Raw genomic sequence first — 18,023 nt, 5'->3', positions numbered from 1 at the left:
AAACCTCCCCGCGGGAGAAGAGAAAGATCCCTGCTGTACCAAATGGAACAGCAGCTCATGGGGAAGCCGAGCCCCACGGAGGACATAGTGGACCTGAACTCCAGCGAACTGGAAGGTTAGTGAAAAGCCCTTGTATGGGACTTCAAAGACCGAATGATATATACCTTTTTTGTGTGTCGGGAATTGCGGTTTTGAGACCTAATTTGTTTTTATACTTTGGATACCTACTCTTTGGGGGATGAATATGCCAATTAATTTGATTTCTCTGTAGTTACTAATGATTGTCATTATCATTAAGCCAGAACAGTGAATACACCATTCCATTTTAATATATACCTAGTCTTTCATATTGCTATGCATTAAAACACATCCACAGATTCTTAGAATGAATAAGAAAACTGTCAGTTGCCCTTTCCAAAAGAGCCTGTTGAAAACTTCCAGCTCAAGATGGAAATGAAAATAAATACCAAGAACTCAGTCTTATAGACACTGTCTCATTACATGCAAGTAGGATATATATAATAGCATTTTTTATTTTTACGGTAGTAATTTGAAAGAGTTATATGATTTATTTTTCTAATCACACATCTTTGAAGAGATGAAAGCTTCAATTTATTTCTTAAAATGATTCTTTGTGGTGTTTTGACAGCTTGTCTCTCTCCAAGAAATGTGTGAGCAGAAAATCAGAACCTTTGGGTGGGTCTCTCTTCAGGGAATGTGTGCACACAGCCTCCATTATAATTGAAGGCAATTGCAGAGGCTTTGCAGGATTGGTGCTCCTCTTCCCTCAGGGCCATTTCCTGTACTGCTTTCACTGTGTCCTCTAAGATGACTTTCCAGTTCCTGACAACTCTGTGCATTTTAATTCTCCTGCATTCTTTCCCTTTATCTATGTTTTGTCTCCGAGGAAATGTCTTCCTCAGGCTCCCGTACCTAATTTGAGATGGTTCAAACAATTTTTTCCTTTTCCCTGTACTAGAAACATTGTTACTCCTTCTGTTTACTTTCATATTTTCAAATGCTGTCTTTTTATTTGTTTTTGTTTTTGTTTTTTTTTCTCTCTCTCAGGTGTAACATGCCACATAGCTTAGATTTTTTTCAAAGTTCACTTTTCCTTACTGCTTCCTAAATCCTCCCAGGTCACCAATATCCGGTATCTTCGCTTCTCCAGAGTTCTTCCACAGATTCTGTTGCTGACATGACTTGAAGTATCCATTACTCATCTGCTCTCCTGGAGTTGCTGGTGCACATCTGGGCTGCTCTTGCACTGTTCTCTTCAATGACCTCCCACTTCCGGATTTAGATTTATGCTGCTAAAAGCTCGTTTATGACACAGTAATATAACAGCTATTTAGACTAATGTATACCCTAATAAATAATCAATTAGAAAAGAGTGGTCTAGTAGAAAGTACTATCAAACCTATAAATATTAACTACTAAGTAATAGCTCATAACCACCTCAAATTCTTTTGGGGATTAGGTGGGGTATAAATCATAACTGAATGAATAAATAGACTCGTAGATTAAATCTGTTCTGAATTGTGACTTTGGCAAGTTAACAAATCATTCAGAAATGATCCCCCAAATAAAAATTATGTATGTGTTTTACTAAACACAGGTAAAGGAACCTAACCTAAGATGATCTTTGCGTGTGTGAATCTCACAGGTTCTTTGCAAGCTTCTCTGAATTTTAAATGTCCTGTTTTTTCAAGTGAAATTTCATTCTTCTCAACCTCTCCTACTCCATCCACATCCCTCTGATGGAAGCAATCACTAGAAAAACATAATGATTCTATCACTCACGTAACAGTAAGATAGTTACTTATATGTTACTATTGTGCCTATATTAGGGCAATTAAAAATAATAGAATTTATTCTGAAGAGGTACATTTTTCAAGGCAAATCAGAATTTATTTCTCAAGAGAACAATCATTTTTGAGGTGATTCTTAGATTGCCAGATTATATTCCTATTTAGAAAATAAATAACAAAACTTTAATATTTTTCCATAAACCAAGTATATTTAGCATACTGGCAGTATATTGAACATAATAGGTTTTTTTTAACCTCCATGTAGGAACTTAATCACAGCCTTATTCATTTTAATATGACATCTTTATCCCATAGAACACAAAGAGCTTTTGGTAGTCAAATGTTAAATCTGCATATTGTTATTAAATGTTCAAAGAATGAGAATAGCTGTTTAATGCTCTCATTCCTAACAGATTAAAAAGTTCCAGTCCTCAGATTTTAGGCAATGTTTCACAGTTTAATGCCTCTCTCTTCCCCACCCCACCCCCCCAAAAATCATTCTTCAAATGCTTTAATGTGGTTTTTGGATATATTTAGAATATATGCATTTTTCCCAAATAAGGTCATTATTGTCTTGTGAATGATAGATGTTTGAATATGTTTAGACAATAGTGGATCAAAAGTACATTTATCTAGGTTGCTTATTGTAAGGTCCCTGTCTTAGTTTCCTAAAACTGAAAACAACTCTGGAACTTACCTCTCTCTACTAAGTATTATCATCCATAAGGTCATTTAAGTGCCTGTCTGGAGTATTATTTGGCAAGGGTTTTTTTCACAAAGAGAGTGGGTAACTGGAGCCATGGTTATATGCCACTTTTTCTCTCTAAGTTGATGTTCACTATTGGACTGTACAGAAATCAGTTTACCTTCCCTCCTTTACTTTCTGCTACACTAAATGGAATGTAAACAATTAGAAAATATTGCCAATGACTGAGGATGGTAGGCCTGATTTTAGGAATAGGTTGTTGTAAAATGGCACAGAGATTAGAGTAATCCTTAACTCTCATTATTTGAATTTTGATTGACGAACCGCTGTGAACCTTGTTTGAGAGAACCTAGGATTTTTTTGGCTGTTGACACAATATTTGGTTAGGGATTGAAGTGACATAGTGGTACAAAGCCATTCCTGTAGATCATCATAGTAAAACCTAGTATGTTAATATGAGTCTCATCTCTGCTGATGGAAAAACCTGTACTGTGACCTGGCAACAAAGCAAATGAGCATTTTGATTTATGTGATTTTTATATTTGTATGTCACTATTGTGTTTTCCCCCCTGTCTTAGGATTTTTGGGGGACTTATTTTAGATATCAAAAGAAAAGCTCCATACTTCTGGAGTGACTTCAGAGATGCTTTCAGCTTGCAGTGCTTAGCATCTTTTCTGTTTCTCTACTGCGCGTGTATGTCTCCTGTCATCACATTTGGAGGACTGCTAGGAGAAGCAACTGAAGGGCGAATAGTATGTATTATGCTTTTCTCTGAACTTTGAAACTTAATCAGCTTTTAAGATTCATAGTTAGATGAGTCTGCATTTAATTTTGGTTTCCTTTATGAGGAGAGATTTGATGTATGGTCTGGCAGATAAAGTTCATACGAATTTCCTAGATGACTAATGGAACTGGTAATCAGGGAGTGGAATATCTCAGAACAACTAATTCTTATCTTACACAAGGTTCTGATCTCATCCCTGGCCCCCCAGTCCTAGGCTAGCTTTAGCCTCTGGTTCTTGCCTCATAAGAGGTCCATTTTCCTATTTATATAGGCCATGCCTCTGCCAGACATTTATTATGAATACATGTAAACTTTTAGTAAGCAAAAGAAAAGTGAGATAAGGAAGGGGGAGAGGACATATCCCTGTCCACTACCATTCACAGTCTGCTGACTGCCTGCCGCCTTTATTTTATCCTCCTACCCCACCTCCTGCCCAAGGCTGCTAGGCCCTTCATAGCAAAGGGAAAAAAGACCCATGTATTTTACATATTTTCTCCCCAGTTATAATCGCAGCCTGTACAGCTTAGATAATGGAATCATTTATATCTCTACACAGAGTGCAATCGAATCTCTCTTTGGAGCGTCCATGACTGGGATAGCCTATTCTCTCTTTGGTGGACAGCCTCTTACCATATTAGGCAGTACAGGACCAGTTTTGGTGTTTGAAAAGATTTTGTTTAAATTTTGCAAGTAAGTGTTATATACTTTTGGCCCTCAGCCCCTTTCTATTTCTCTACTATATTTAATCTTCCAACATCACATTTGGAGATCTGCTGGGAGAGGTAGAAGTCGCTGATTTGATTCATTTTGCCATTTTTGTCTCTCCATGGAAATTAAGGAACAGTAAAATATTGATGTATATTGTTATGTAATATTTATAAAAAATTATATTCAGCTCTAAGCACTGAGAAACCTCTTTGAGTTTTGTACCCTTAGGTGTTCCCTTTAGACAAAGTCTTGAGTTTAGATACTCATGGGATGTGAAGCTTATTTACTTTCAATTCCTGAATTAGACTTACTTCCATCTACTTAAAATGGCGTCAAGCTGTTAAATGACCTTCTTTCCACTGTTTCCCCCCCCCCCCCAGAGAATATGGGCTGTCATACCTATCTTTAAGAGCTAGTATTGGACTTTGGACTGCAACCCTGTGTATCATACTTGTGGCCACTGATGCAAGCTCCCTTGTCTGCTATATCACCCGGTTTACTGAAGAAGCTTTTGCTTCTCTTATTTGCATCATTTTCATTTATGAGGCCCTGGAGAAGTTGTTTGAACTCAGTGAAGCATATCCAATCAACATGCATAATGATTTGGAACTGCTGACACAATATTCGTAAGTACCATTTCCCCTGTTGGCTGTGGGGCTTTTCTTTCTACCAATATTGCTATTGTTATAAGAAATACAAGGAACTTACTCAGCAGATAGAGTTCCTTAAATTGATTCATGACCTAAATCCTGGTCTCTCAGAGTTGAACAGGATTTTAAGAGTCATCTAATCAGCTGCTCATCTGAATACTTGAGTTTTCATTATAACATCTTTGCCAAGAATAACTTTTTGAAGTTTTATTTGTCGAGCATTCCCTATTAAGTAGATAATGAACCAAGATCAATTTTACTATACAGAGATTTTTTTTTCAAAATATTTTTGTTTTTGGTCTTCCTTTAGGACCTTTTCCGTGTAATGTAATCTGAAGAACACAGTAGTGAAAGATAAGATTTCAGATTTAAAGCAGTGAGATAAAAGAGACTCATTTGGTCTAAATTGCATAGTTTGATGTTTGAAAATATGCTAAAGTCTTAAACAAAATATCACTGAATTGAAATGTATTTTTGCTTTTGGAACCTATGACATTTATGATAAAAGTACTCACATATTGCCTGTTGAGGGTGACATTACAGTTTAGGATTAAAGATGGGATTGTACCTATTACACTTTCTAGTTTTGTATGCCAGAAGTTTGGGATTTCTCTAAGGCTGTATTTGCAGAGTATATGTGAACATTACATTACTCTTCTTTGATTTAATTTTAGGATTTTTTTTTTGTAATTATATATATATTTTAAACAGTGAATATTTGAAACAATATGTTCTTTACTAGGCATCAACCTGGCATTATAACCTATGCATTAACTACGAATGCTCTTCTTATAAACTGCTCAGATAGGCCCTCAGAATCTTCCTTTGAAGATTTATCATCTTTATTTACTATTAGAAGTTGAAATTGTTGAAATTAGGCCAAAACAGTGCAATATTATAGTCTTGTTAAGAATGATGTAATGATATAGAGTTGAAAATAAGATGACTTTTAGTACTTTGAATTTTTCTCGGTAATTAGAGATATGTTTAACAGTACATCTCTGTTTTAGAACAAAAAAAAAAATCAAAGTGGGATATAAAATAACTTCCCCAATAAAAGTAAATGGTGAGGGTGTTGTGAACAGGATTCAAATGCAGATGAAGGATGTGTCAGGGACACTCAGAAAGCAGGCAGATGGGAAGAACAATTTGATCAGAATGAGATATAACATTGATACATGCCTTTTCATTTATCTTTAGTTGAAAAGAGAGCAGTGTCACCTAATTTGGGTATCTTTACGAGGATATGCAATTACCTCTGCTTGAATTTTCAAACCTACTACACGCCAGGCACTGTGCTCGGTGCTAGGGAAATCATGAACAGTATTCTGTTCTCAGTGAGCTTCCAGTTTAGTAGGAAATGTAGACAAACAGACAACACAATGGAATAAGTGCTGTGTTAAAGGATTGGTCCAGAATACTATGGTACTACATCAGAAGAGCACCTAACCCAGATTTCAGGTTCAGAGAAGACCTCCTGGAGGAAGTGACATAGAAGACCAAAACATCAGTAGGAATTAGGTGCTGAGGAATAGAGATGGAGAGTGGTTTAGATGGAGGGAATGGCACAGACTTGGATGTAAGAAATTTATTAATGCTTTGAAATATTTGTCCAGAGTTATATAGATAGTGGTGAAACAAGAAATTAGACTCAGGCTTTATGACCCTGATGTAATTCTCCGTAACTGAAGTTACTGCTGTAATTTTAAAATTTCTTTAAAGTACTGTTTCTCAACCACTGATACATATACAATCAGAGAAAAGCAGCCAAAGCTTAAATAGGCAGGAGGGTTTTTATAATCAAGTATTCATCATAAAGTATTCTTCCAAAAATTCCACTGGATTTTTATGTCCTTAAAACCCATTATAAATGAAAAAGATGGTGAATAATAAATGCATGTAGGTATAATAAATAACTATTAAAAGTGGTGAATGATTGCTCTAGCAACTATCTAGCAATTCCAGTCTCTAAACATCAGTTAAAATAAATTCACTAAGGGGCTTCCCTGGTGGCGCAGTGGTTGAGAGTCCACCTGCCGATGCAGGGAACATGGGTTCGTGCCCCGGTCCGGGAAGATCCCACATGCCGCGGAGCGGCTGGGCCCGTGAGCCATGGCCGCTGAGCCTGCGCGTCCGGAGCCTGTGCTCCACAACAGGAGAGGCCACAGCGGTGAGAGGCCCGCGTACCACAAAAAAATAAAAATAAAAAAATAAGTTCACTAAAGTTTTAATTTTTAAAATTAAAGTTTTAATTCCAAGGAATATAACAATTTTTCTTTTCAAAGTCCTTTTATAGTCACTTTATATTTAATGAAATCCTATGGAGCAGATAAGATCTATTTTATAGAACAAGTTAATGATTTATAACTTACCAGTAATCAAAGCATAATGAAGAGTAGAACCCACTTTTCTTAATGTTATGTTTTCTTTATTAGAGGGTGTGACTTTGTTCTGCCACTCAACTTTATCTCACCTTTTGGGCACATTGCCATGAATTCTTTATCAGATTAGTGTAATGTCAGTGTTGGCACTTTGTGTATGATAATTTTACTCAGAGTATCTGCCACTTCTGTTGGGAAATTTTAAGCAAATTATTCTCGTTCATGTAAACTATTGCTACATTCATTATTCATTCATTCATTTCCCCTTTGCTAGGTATTTTACGTGTCACCACTACATACTTTATAGTATTAGTCATGCTAAATAAATGCTTAGAGACATTGCTGATAACTTGTTTTGGAGAAAGAAGCACTTCCCTTTAACTATGGAAATGAATATGCTAATTGTTCTGAACACTATTCCTCCTAGATATTTGTAGTACTAGTAAAATTCAATTAGCTTAGCATATTTTTCTATTTATAAATGCAATTCTTGATAATATAAGGTGTTCAGCTTATGCACTTTACATTTATTATTTAACAAATAGGAAAAGATCGAGAAAAGAAATACAACTCTGGGGAAAGAAGTTTACTTCATAAAAACATTCCTTAGAGCTCTCAGTTGCAGGCAAAATAGTTTTTATATACCACCCAAAAAAACCCTGTTTTTATAAATGAGTACTGTGCAAATATTATGTGAAGGGTAAGAAAATATGTTCTCATAAGTGAGTGCTCATTACTGGTCTCAGTGAAGTCTGTGTTCAGCTTCCACTCATTCCTCTGTGTAGCTCATCTCTTCTTTACATGGGTACCTGGGGTCTTTTCAATATATCAAAACTTGCTCTAAAGATGATTAGTAGAAAGCTAATTTTATTTCTTCCAGAATTTTCATTTTGATATCTAAAAGAAGGAAGGCAGAATTTTTTTTCAATTATAAAAGCAGGTTTTTAGGGCATAAGAGAGATGGTCCTACTCATTGTGAAACCATATCCCTGGGCGTTGTGGGCTGAATTGTGTTCCTTTAAAATTTCCCACACGCCAGATTTCTGAGCAAATCTAATGGCTCTCTATATAGAATTTGAACACTTTTTAGCACCCTCTCTACCTCTGTAATCTCTTGTCTAAATTATGACAATTGCCTTCCAAATGGTGTCCCTGATTCTACTACCCTTCCCTTCCACAGACTGTTTTCTATGAAGCAACAAGAATTATTCTCTTAAAACCCAAGTCAGATCATGTCACTCTGCTTCTCAAAGCCCACTGATGACTTCCCATTACCTTCAAAGATGTTGTATGAGCTGTTCCTCACTGCCTGTCTTATCTTGTCTTCTACTTCTTCCTCTGCTCCACCCACACTAATCTTGCCCTTCAGCCTTCATACTTGCTGTTCTTTTTGCCTAGAATGCCCTTCTCCAGACATCTATGTGGCTTGTTCCTTCACTATCTTCAAAATCACCTGCTTGAGGACTTTCCATCTAAAATTTCAACTCTCTTCTCTCTCTTCCTTTTTTTAATCTAAAATATTATATAATTTATTTATCTTTTTAAAAGTAAGATTTATTGAAGTATTATTTACATACAATAAAATATGCCTCTTTTAAGTGTACCCTCACATGAGTTTCAACAAATGAATAACACTATAATTGGAACATACAATATTTCCCAAAGTATTTCCTCATGGCCCTTCACAGTCTCTCTCTCACCCCAACCCCTGACAATCACTGATGTGATTTCTGTCTCTAAAGTTTTGCCTTTTTTAGAATGTCACATAAATGGAATCAGAGAGTGTATAGCCTTTGGTGTCTGGCTTCTTTCACTTATCATATGCTTTTGAGATTTACTCATTTTGTTGCATGCATCAATTTATTCCTTTTTATTGCTGGTCAGTGTTCCACTGTATGGATGTACCACAAATTGTCTATCCAACCACAGGTTGATAGATGTTTGTGTTGTTGCTACTTTGGAGCTATATTGCTTCACATGCAGGTCTTTACTTGGCCTACGTTTTCATTTTCTCTTGGGTAAATACCTAGAAACAGGATTGCTGGGTTATATGAAAAGTCTATATTTTAACTTTATAAGAAAATTCCAACATGGTTGTACCATTTTGCACTCCCACCATCAATGAATGAGTGTTCCTATCGCTCTGCATCCTCATCAGCACATGGTATTTTGCTTATGTAGAGTGATACCTCTATTAGTCTAATTTATTGTGTGTTCCCCTCCTAGAGTGAGTTCATGAGGGAAGGGGATTTAGTCTGTTTTGATCACTGCTTTCCCAGTGTTCAGATCAGTTTCTGACACAAAATAGATAGATGTTCAATGAAAATTTGTTGAAAAAATAAATGAATGTTGAATGAATATCACCTCTATTTAAAATTTGTACTAAGGCTCAGAAGGGATTATGGCTTACGCAAGTAGAAGAACTAGAGCTAAAACCCAACACATCTAACATTTAGTCAAACACTTTTGACAATGTACCACATTATAGGCCACTGGTTTGAACAAATTAATTTCTAGTATTAATATTTAGAATATGAGGGAACTTGGATAAATTTTATTTAAGTCTCTAAGATATTATCTTCAAGCAGTTTAAAATTTATCACAGGAAATTAAAAATATAAAAATAGAGGGATTTAAAACATAAATATTTGAATAATATTAACATATGCAGTAAAATGGATTCTTTTTTGTGTTGTTGTTGTTGTTTTTTGCGGTATGTGGGCCTCTCACTGTTGTGGCCTTTCCCGTTGTGGAGCACAGGCTGCGGATGCGCAGGCCCAGCAGCCATGGCTCACAGGCCCAGCCGCTCCACGGCATGTGGGATCTTCCCGGACTGGGGCACGAACCCGTGTCCCCTGCATTGGCAGGCGGACTCTCAACCACTGCGCCACGAGGGAAGCCCTGGATTCTTATTTTAGAGCATAAAAGTGCTTATTTTGATTATAATGATTCTCTGTAAATAGGTATTTGACAAGAAGAGAAAAAAATCTTGGCTGGAGATGAATTTTGTTGTATCACATTGAAGCCCACTTTACCTTATTTTTAAGAAACTTGGTAATAATTTGGATTAAAAGATAGGAATCTATACCAATATCCTAGTTAGTTGCTTTGGGTAAGCCCCTAAGAGCAGCCTTCTAGAGACAACATCTTAACCCTCAAAAATACACAGGAAGTACATGTGAAATATGTAGGGAATAAGAGCTCTGGGAGGATACCTACCACACTTACAATACTTTGGGGACAGAAGAAAAGACTGAAAAAAAAAGGCTTGTTCTCTTTGTATATTTTGGAGTGTTCAATGGCATTGTGTGGATACATTATTTTGTAATTTCTTTCTAAGAATAAGTTTTATGAGAAGCAGACCCATGGATACAGAGAACAAACTAACGGTTACCAGTGGGGAAAGGGAAGGGGGGAGTAGCAATATAGGAGAAAGGGGTAAAAGGGGTTATTATAGGATTGTATGAAATCATGTGTGTGAAACTTTTGAAAACTGTAAAGCACTATAGAATTTAAACAATCATTCAATTAAAAAAAAGTTTTATTATGGGAAATTAAAGCCTTTTGACAAGCCATAGAATGAGGTAATTAGGGCCAGGTGGTGCTCATCCAATCAGTTCCTGTGTAAACAAATTTATTTTCCATTTCAGGAAAATAGCAACTTACAAAACTCAAAGGAAGAATAGAGCAAAATGTTTAAGGTATAATAAGTAGATTTGCCATTCTGTTCTTAAATTCTCTTATTAGACTCATTCTTTCAACATCTATTGCTTTTCTCTGAATTGTGTTAACATTGATAGTGTGAAAATGAATATGGTCTCCACTCTAAAGGAGCTCAGTGATTAACAAGAAGAGACTAGAGATGTGCTTTGTACATAGTGGCTGCACACAGAGAATTTGTTGAATCAATAAATAAGGAGGGAGCTAGAGGCAATGCATAGTCAAATCATTGCAACCTGGCATGGTAAGTATTTATACTAGACATATGTTTAATGGTCCAGGAGAAGAAGTAAAAAACTACCTTAATTTATCACTCCATCTCTGTTGTACCTGTAACTTGAGTTTCTTATATATGGCGTATCTGTTTTTCTCTCTCTTCATTATCTCTGCATGAGCAGGTCATAATTAGAGTTGAGGGCACCAAGGTAGATAGATGAAATCCTGGGACCAGTTGACAGAGAGTCTTAAAAATTGTAATGAGTTTTATTGTAAAAGATCATTGGGGGTAATGACAAAGCTCTGGGAATAATTATGTGATAATAGATTAGAAGGTGATCATAGGAAGTGGAGCAAAGAGCAATAACCTTGGTATGGAATGTTTAAGTCCTGATTATTGACTGAGACAATGGTAGTGAGAAGAAAATAAACAAACTGGGGGAAAAAAGAAAGAAAAGCAAAAATTGGCAAGGCTTTATTCATTCATTCAACAAGTAATTATGGAATGCCTTATAATTTATATGAGCAATAACAAAAATTTGCATACATGGCTTTATTTAAGCCTCACAATAATCTATGGTATAAGTATTACCCCTCAGATGATCAATCTGAGGCTCCAATAAGTTAATTAATTTGCTCAATATCCCAGAACCAGTGAATGGTAAATGAGAGTCAAACTCAGGTATACTTTTTTTTTATTAAAATGTAGTTGGTTTACAATATTATATTAGTTTCAGGTGTGCAGCATAGTGATGCAGTATTCTTATAGATTATACTCTGTTTAAAGCCATTATAAAATAATGGCTATATTCTCTGGTGCTGTACAACATATACTTGTTGCTTTTTGTTTTTCTTTTTCTTTTTGAATTTTATTTTATTTATTTTTTATACAGCAGTTTCTTATTAGTCATCAATTTTATACACATCAGTGTATATTTGTCAATCCCAATCACCCAATTCATCACATCACCACCTCCACCCTCTGCGGCTTTCCCCCCTTGGTGTCCATACGTTTGTTCTCTACTTCTGTGTCTCAATTTCTGCCCTGCAAACTGGTTCATCTGTACCATTTTTCTAGGTTCCACATATATGCGTTAATATACGATATTTGTTTTTTTCGTCTGACTTACTTCACCCTGTATGACAGTCTCTAGGTCCATCCACGTCTCAACAAATGACACAATTTCGTTCCTTTTTATGGCTGAGTAATATTCCACTGTATATATGTGCCACATCTTCTTTATCCATTCATCTGTCGATGGGCATTTAGGTTGCTTCCATGACCTGGCTATTGTAAATAGTGCTGCAATGAACATGGGTGCATGTGTCTTTTTGAATTATGGTTTTCTCTGGGTATATGCCCAGTAGTGGGATTGCTGGATCACATGGTAATTCTATTTTTAGTTTTTTAAGGAACCTTCATACTGTTCTCCAGAGTGGCTGTATCAATTTACATTCCCACCAACAGTGCAAGAGGGTTCTCTTTTCTCCACACCCTCTCCAGCATTTGTTGTTGGTAGATTTTCTGATGATGTGTTTGTAGATTTTCTAACTGGTGTAAGGTGATACCTCATTGTAGTTTTGATTTACATATCTCTAATAATTAGTGATGTTGAGCAGCTTTTCATGTGCTTCTTGGCCATCTGTATGTCTTCTTTGGAGAAATGTCTTTTTAGGTCTTCTGCCCATTTTTGGATTGGGTTGTTTGTTTTTTTAATATTGAGCTGCATGAGCTGTTTATATATTTTGGAGACTAATCCTTTGTCTGTTGATTCATTTGCAAATATTTTCTGCCATTCTGAGGGTTGTCTTTTTGTCTTGTTTATGGTTTCCTTTGTTGTGCAAAAGCTTTTAAGTTTCATTAGGTCCCATTTGTTTATTTTTGTTTTTATTTCCATTACTCTAGGAGGTGGATCAAAAAAGATCTTGCTGTGATTTATGTGAAAGAGAGTTCTTCCTATGTTTTCTTATAAGAATTTTATAGTGTCCGGTCTTACATTTAGGTCTCTAATCCATTTTGAGTTTCTTTTTGTGTATGGTGTTAGGGAGTGTTCTAATTGCATTCTTTTACATGTAGCTGTCCAGTTTTCCCAGCACCACTTATTGAAGGGACTGTCTTTTCTCCATTATATATCCTTGCCTCCTTTGTCATAGATTAGTTGACCATTAGGTGCATGGGTTTACCTCTGGGCTTTCTATCTTGTTCCATTGATCTTTGTTTCTGTTTTTGTTCCAGTACCATATTGTCTTGATTACTATAGCTTGGTAGTATAGTCTGAAGTCAGGGAGTCTGATTCCTCCAGCTCCAACTTTTTCCCTCAAGACTGCTTTGGCTATTTGGGGTCTTTTGTGTCTCCATACAAATTTTAAGACTTTTTGTTCTAGTTCCATAAAAAATGCCATTGGTAATTTCATAGGGTTTGCATTGAATCTATAGATTGCTTTGGGTAGTATAGTCATTTTCATAATATTGATTCTTCCAATCCAAGAACATGGTATATCTCTTCATCTCTTGGTATCATCTTTAATTTCTTTCATCAGTGTCTTATAGTTTCTGCATACAGGTCTTTTGTCTGCCTAGGTAGGTTTATTCCTAGGTATTTTATTCTTTTTGTTGCAATGGTATATGGGAGTGTTTCCTTAACTTCTCTTTCAGATTTTTCATCATTAGTGTATAGGAATGCAAGAGATTTCTGTGCATTAATTTTGTATCCTGCAACTTTACCAAATTCATTGATTAGCTCTAGTAGTTTTCTGGTGGCATCTTTAGGATTCTCTATGTATAGTATCATGTCATCTGCAAACAGTGACAGTTTTTTTTCAATTTCTTTCTTTTCCAATTTCTTTCTTTTTATTTCTTTTTCTTTTCTGATTGCCATGGCTAGGACTTCCAAAACTATGTTGAAAAATAGTGGTAAGAGTGGACATCCTTGTCTTGTTCCTGATCTTAGAAGAAATGCTTTAAGTTTTTCACCGTTGAGAATGATGTTTGCTGTGGGTTTGTTGTATATGGCCTTTATTATGTTTAGGTAGGTTCCCTCTATGCCCACTTTCTGGAGAGTTTTTATCATAAATGGGTGTTGAATTTTGTCAAAAGCTTTTCCTGCATCTATTGAGATGATCATATGGTTTTTATTCTTCAATTTGTTAATATGGTGTATCACATTGTTGATTTGCATATACTGAAGAATCCTTGCATCCCTGGGATAACTCCCACTTGATCATGGCTTATGATCCTTTTAATGTGTTGTTGGATTCTGTTTCCTAGTATTTTGTTGAGGATTTTTGCATCTATATTCATCAGTGATATTGGCCTGTAATTTTCTTTTTTGGTAGTATCTTTGTCTGGTTTTGGTGTCAGGGTGACTGTGGCTTCACAGAATGAGTTTGGGAGTGTTCCTTCCTCTGCAATTTTTTGGAAGAATTTGAGAAGGATAGGTGTTAGCTCTTCTCTAAATGTTTGATAGAATTCACCTGTGAAGCCATCTGGTCCTGGACTTTTGCTTGTTGGAAGATTTTTTTTTTTTTTTGCGGTACGTGGGCCTCTCACTGTTGTGGCCTCTCCCATTGCGAAGCACAGGCTCTGGACACGCAGGCTCAGCAGCCATGGATCATGGGCCCAGCCGCTCCATGGCATGTGGAATCTTCCCGGACTGGGGCACAAACCCACGTCCCCTGCATCGGCAGGTGGACTCTCAACCACTGCACCACCCGGGAAGCCCTTGTTGGAAGATTTTTAACCACAGTTTCAATTTCATTACTTGTGATTGGTCTGTTCATATTTTCTATTTCTTCCTGATTCAGTCTTGGAAGGTTATACCTTTCTAAGGATCTGTCCATTTCTTCCAGGTTGTCCATTTTGTTGGCATAGAGTTGCTTGTATTAGTCTCTTAGGATGTTTTGTATTACTGCAGTGTCTGTTGTAACTTCACCTTATCATTTCTAATTTTATTGGTTTGACTCCTCTCCCTCTTTTTCTTGATGAGTCTGGCTAATGGTTTATCAATTTTGTTTTTCTTCTCAAAGAACCAGCTTTTAGTTTTATTGATCTTTGCTATTGTTTTGTTTCTATTTCATTTATTTCTGCTCTGATCTTTATGATTTCTTTCCTTCTGCTAACTTTGGGTTTTGTTTGTTCTTCTTTCTCTAGTTCCTTTAGGTGTAAGGTTAGATTGTTTATTTAAGATTTTTCTTGTTTCTTGAAGTAGGATTGTATAGCTATAAACTTCTGTCTTAGAACTGCTTTTGCTGCATCCCATAGGCTTTGGATCGTCGTGTTTTCATTGTCATTTGTCTTTAGGTATTTTTTGATTTCCTCTTTGATTTCTTCAGTGATCTCTTGGTTATTTACTAACGTATTGTTTAGCTTCCCTGTGTTTGTGTTTTTTACGTTTTTTTCCCCCTGTAATTCATTTCTAATCTCATAGTGTTGTGCTCAGAAAAGATACTTGTATGATTTCAATTTTCTTGAATTTACTGAGCCTTGATTTGTGACCCAAGATGTGATCTCACCTGGAGAATTTCCTGTGTGCACTTGAGAAGAAAGTGTAATCTGCTGTTTTTGGATGGAATATCCTATAAATATCAATTAAAGCTCTCTGGTCTATTGTGTCATTTAAAGCTTCTGTATCCTTATTTATATTCATTTTGGATGATCTGTCCATTGGTGTAAATGAGGTGTTAAAGTCCCCCACTATTATTGTGTTACTGTCGATTTCCTCTTTCAGAGCTGTTAGCGGTTGCCTTATGTATTGAGGTGCTCCTGTGTTGGGTGCCTATATGTTTATAATTGTTATATCTTCTTCTTGGATTGATCCCTTGATCATTATGTAGTGTCCTTCCTTGTCTCTTGTAACATTCTTTCTTTTAAAGTCTATTTTATCTGATATGAATATTGCTACTCCAGCTTTCTTTTGATTTCCATTTGCATGGAATATCTTTTTCCATCCCCTCACTTTCAGTCTGAATGTGTCCCTAGGTCTGAAGTGGGTCTCTCGTAGACAGCATATATATGGGCCTTGTTTTTGTATCCATTCAGCAAGCCTGTGTTTTTTGGTTGGAGCATTTAATCCCTTCACGTTTAAGGTAATTATCGATATGTATGTTCCCATTACCATTTTCCTAATTGTTTCGGGTTTGTTTTTGTAGGTCCTTTTCTTCTCTTTGTTTCCCACTTAGAGAAGTTCCTTTAGCATTTGTTGTAGAGCTGGTTTGGTGGTGCTGAATTCTCTTAGCTTTTGCTTGTCTGTAAAACAATCTGCATGAGATCCTTGCCAGGTAGAGTGATCTTGGTTGTAGGTTCTTCCCTTTCATCACTTTAAGTATGTCATGCCACTCCCTTCTGGCTTGTAGAGTTTCTGCTGAGAAATCAGCTGTTAACCTTATGGGAGTTCCCTTGTATGTTATTTGTCACTTTTCCCTTGCTGCTTTCAATAATTTTTCTTTGTCTTTAATTTTTGCCAATTTGATTATTATGTGTCTTGATGTGTTTCTCCTTGGGTTTATCCTGTATGGGACTCGCTGTACTTCCTGGACTTGGGTGGCTACTTCATTTCCCATGTTAGGGAAGTTTTCGACTATAATCTCTTCAAATATTTTCTCGGGTCCTTTCTCTCTCTCTTCTTCTGGGAACCCTATAATGCGAATGTTGCTGCATTTAATGTTTTCCCACAGGTCTCTTAGGCTGTCTTCATTTCTTTTCATTCTTTTTTCTTTATTCTGTTCCACAGCAATGAATTCCACTGTTCTGTCTACCAGGACACTTATCCTTCTTCTGCCTCAGTTATTATGCTATTGATTCCTTCTAGTGTAGTTTTCATTTCAGTTACTGTATTGTTCATCTCTGTTTGTTCTTTAATTCTTCTAGGTCTTTGTTAAACTTTTCTTGTATCTTCTCGATCTTTGCCTCCATTTTTCTTCTGAGGTCCTGGATCATCTTCACTATCATTATTCTGAATTCTTTTTCTGGAAGGTTCCCTATCTCCACTTCATTTAATTGTTTTTCTGGGGTTTTATCTTGTTCCTTCATCTGGTACATAGCCCTCTGCCTTTTCATCTTTTCTATCTTTCTGTAAATGTGGTTTTTGTTCCACAGGCTGCAGGATTGTAGTCTTGCTTCTGCTGTCTGCCCTCTTGTGCCCTTGTTGCTTACTTATTTTTACATAGTAGTTTGTATCTCTTAATCCCCTATGCCTATCTTTCCCCTCCCCACTTCACTCTCCCCACTGGTTAACCACTAGTTTTTTCTCTATATCTGGGAGTCTCTTTCTGTTTTGTTATATTCATTCATTTGGGTTTTTTTTTTAGATTCTACATATAAATGAAAACATAGAGTGTTTGTTTTCCTGTGTCTGAGTTATTTCACTAAGCATAATACCCTTTAGGTCCATCCATGCTGCTGCAAATGGCAGAATTTCATTCTTTTTTATGGCTAAGTGATATTCTATATATACATAATGGAATATCACTTAGCCAATTATATATATGGCTAAGTATATATATATATATATATATATATATATATATATATCACTTTCTTTATCCATTCCTCTGTTGATGAACACTTAGGTTGCCAATATCTTGGCTATTGTAAATAATGCTACTATAAATATTGGGTTTGTGTATATTTTCAAATTAGTGTATTTTTTCAGATATATACCCAGGAGTGTGACTGCTGGATCATATGGTAGTTCTATTTTTAGATTTTTGAGAAACTCCATACTGTTTTCCACAGTGGTTGTACCAATTTACATTCCCACCAACAGTGCCAGAGGGTTCCCTTTTTTCCACACCCATGCTAACATTTGTTATTTGTAGGCTTTTTTATGATAGCTGTTTTGACAGGTGTGGGTGATATCTCATTATGGTTTTAATTTGTATTTCTCTGGTAATTAATGATGTTAAACATCTTTTCATGTACCTGTTGGCCATCTGTATATCTTCTTTAGAAAAATGTCTATTCAAGTTTTCTGCCCATTTTTTAATCAGGTTGTGTGTGTGTGTGTGTGTGTGTGTGCGCATGAATTTTTTTTTTTTTTTTTTACAGT

General features: G+C 36.0%; 1 protein-coding gene across 1 annotated transcript in view; it reads left to right on the top strand.

Annotated features, from left to right (window-relative positions):
- The window catches only part of SLC4A10 (solute carrier family 4 member 10), a 223,931-nt gene that overhangs the window by 130,708 nt on the left and 75,200 nt on the right, over positions 1-18,023 (top strand). The window contains exons 11-14 of the mRNA XM_007464496.1: positions 18-115; positions 3,096-3,270; positions 3,859-3,992; positions 4,391-4,636. Coding sequence (XP_007464558.1) covers positions 18-115; positions 3,096-3,270; positions 3,859-3,992; positions 4,391-4,636 — 653 coding nt within the window. The remainder of the gene's footprint in view (positions 1-17; positions 116-3,095; positions 3,271-3,858; positions 3,993-4,390; positions 4,637-18,023) is intronic.

Source organism: Lipotes vexillifer, unplaced genomic scaffold (genome assembly GCF_000442215.2).
Source record: "Lipotes vexillifer unplaced genomic scaffold, Lipotes_vexillifer_v1.1 scaffold68, whole genome shotgun sequence".
NCBI lineage: Eukaryota > Metazoa > Chordata > Mammalia > Artiodactyla > Lipotidae > Lipotes > Lipotes vexillifer.
This window is presented reverse-complemented; position numbering and strand designations above follow the sequence as displayed.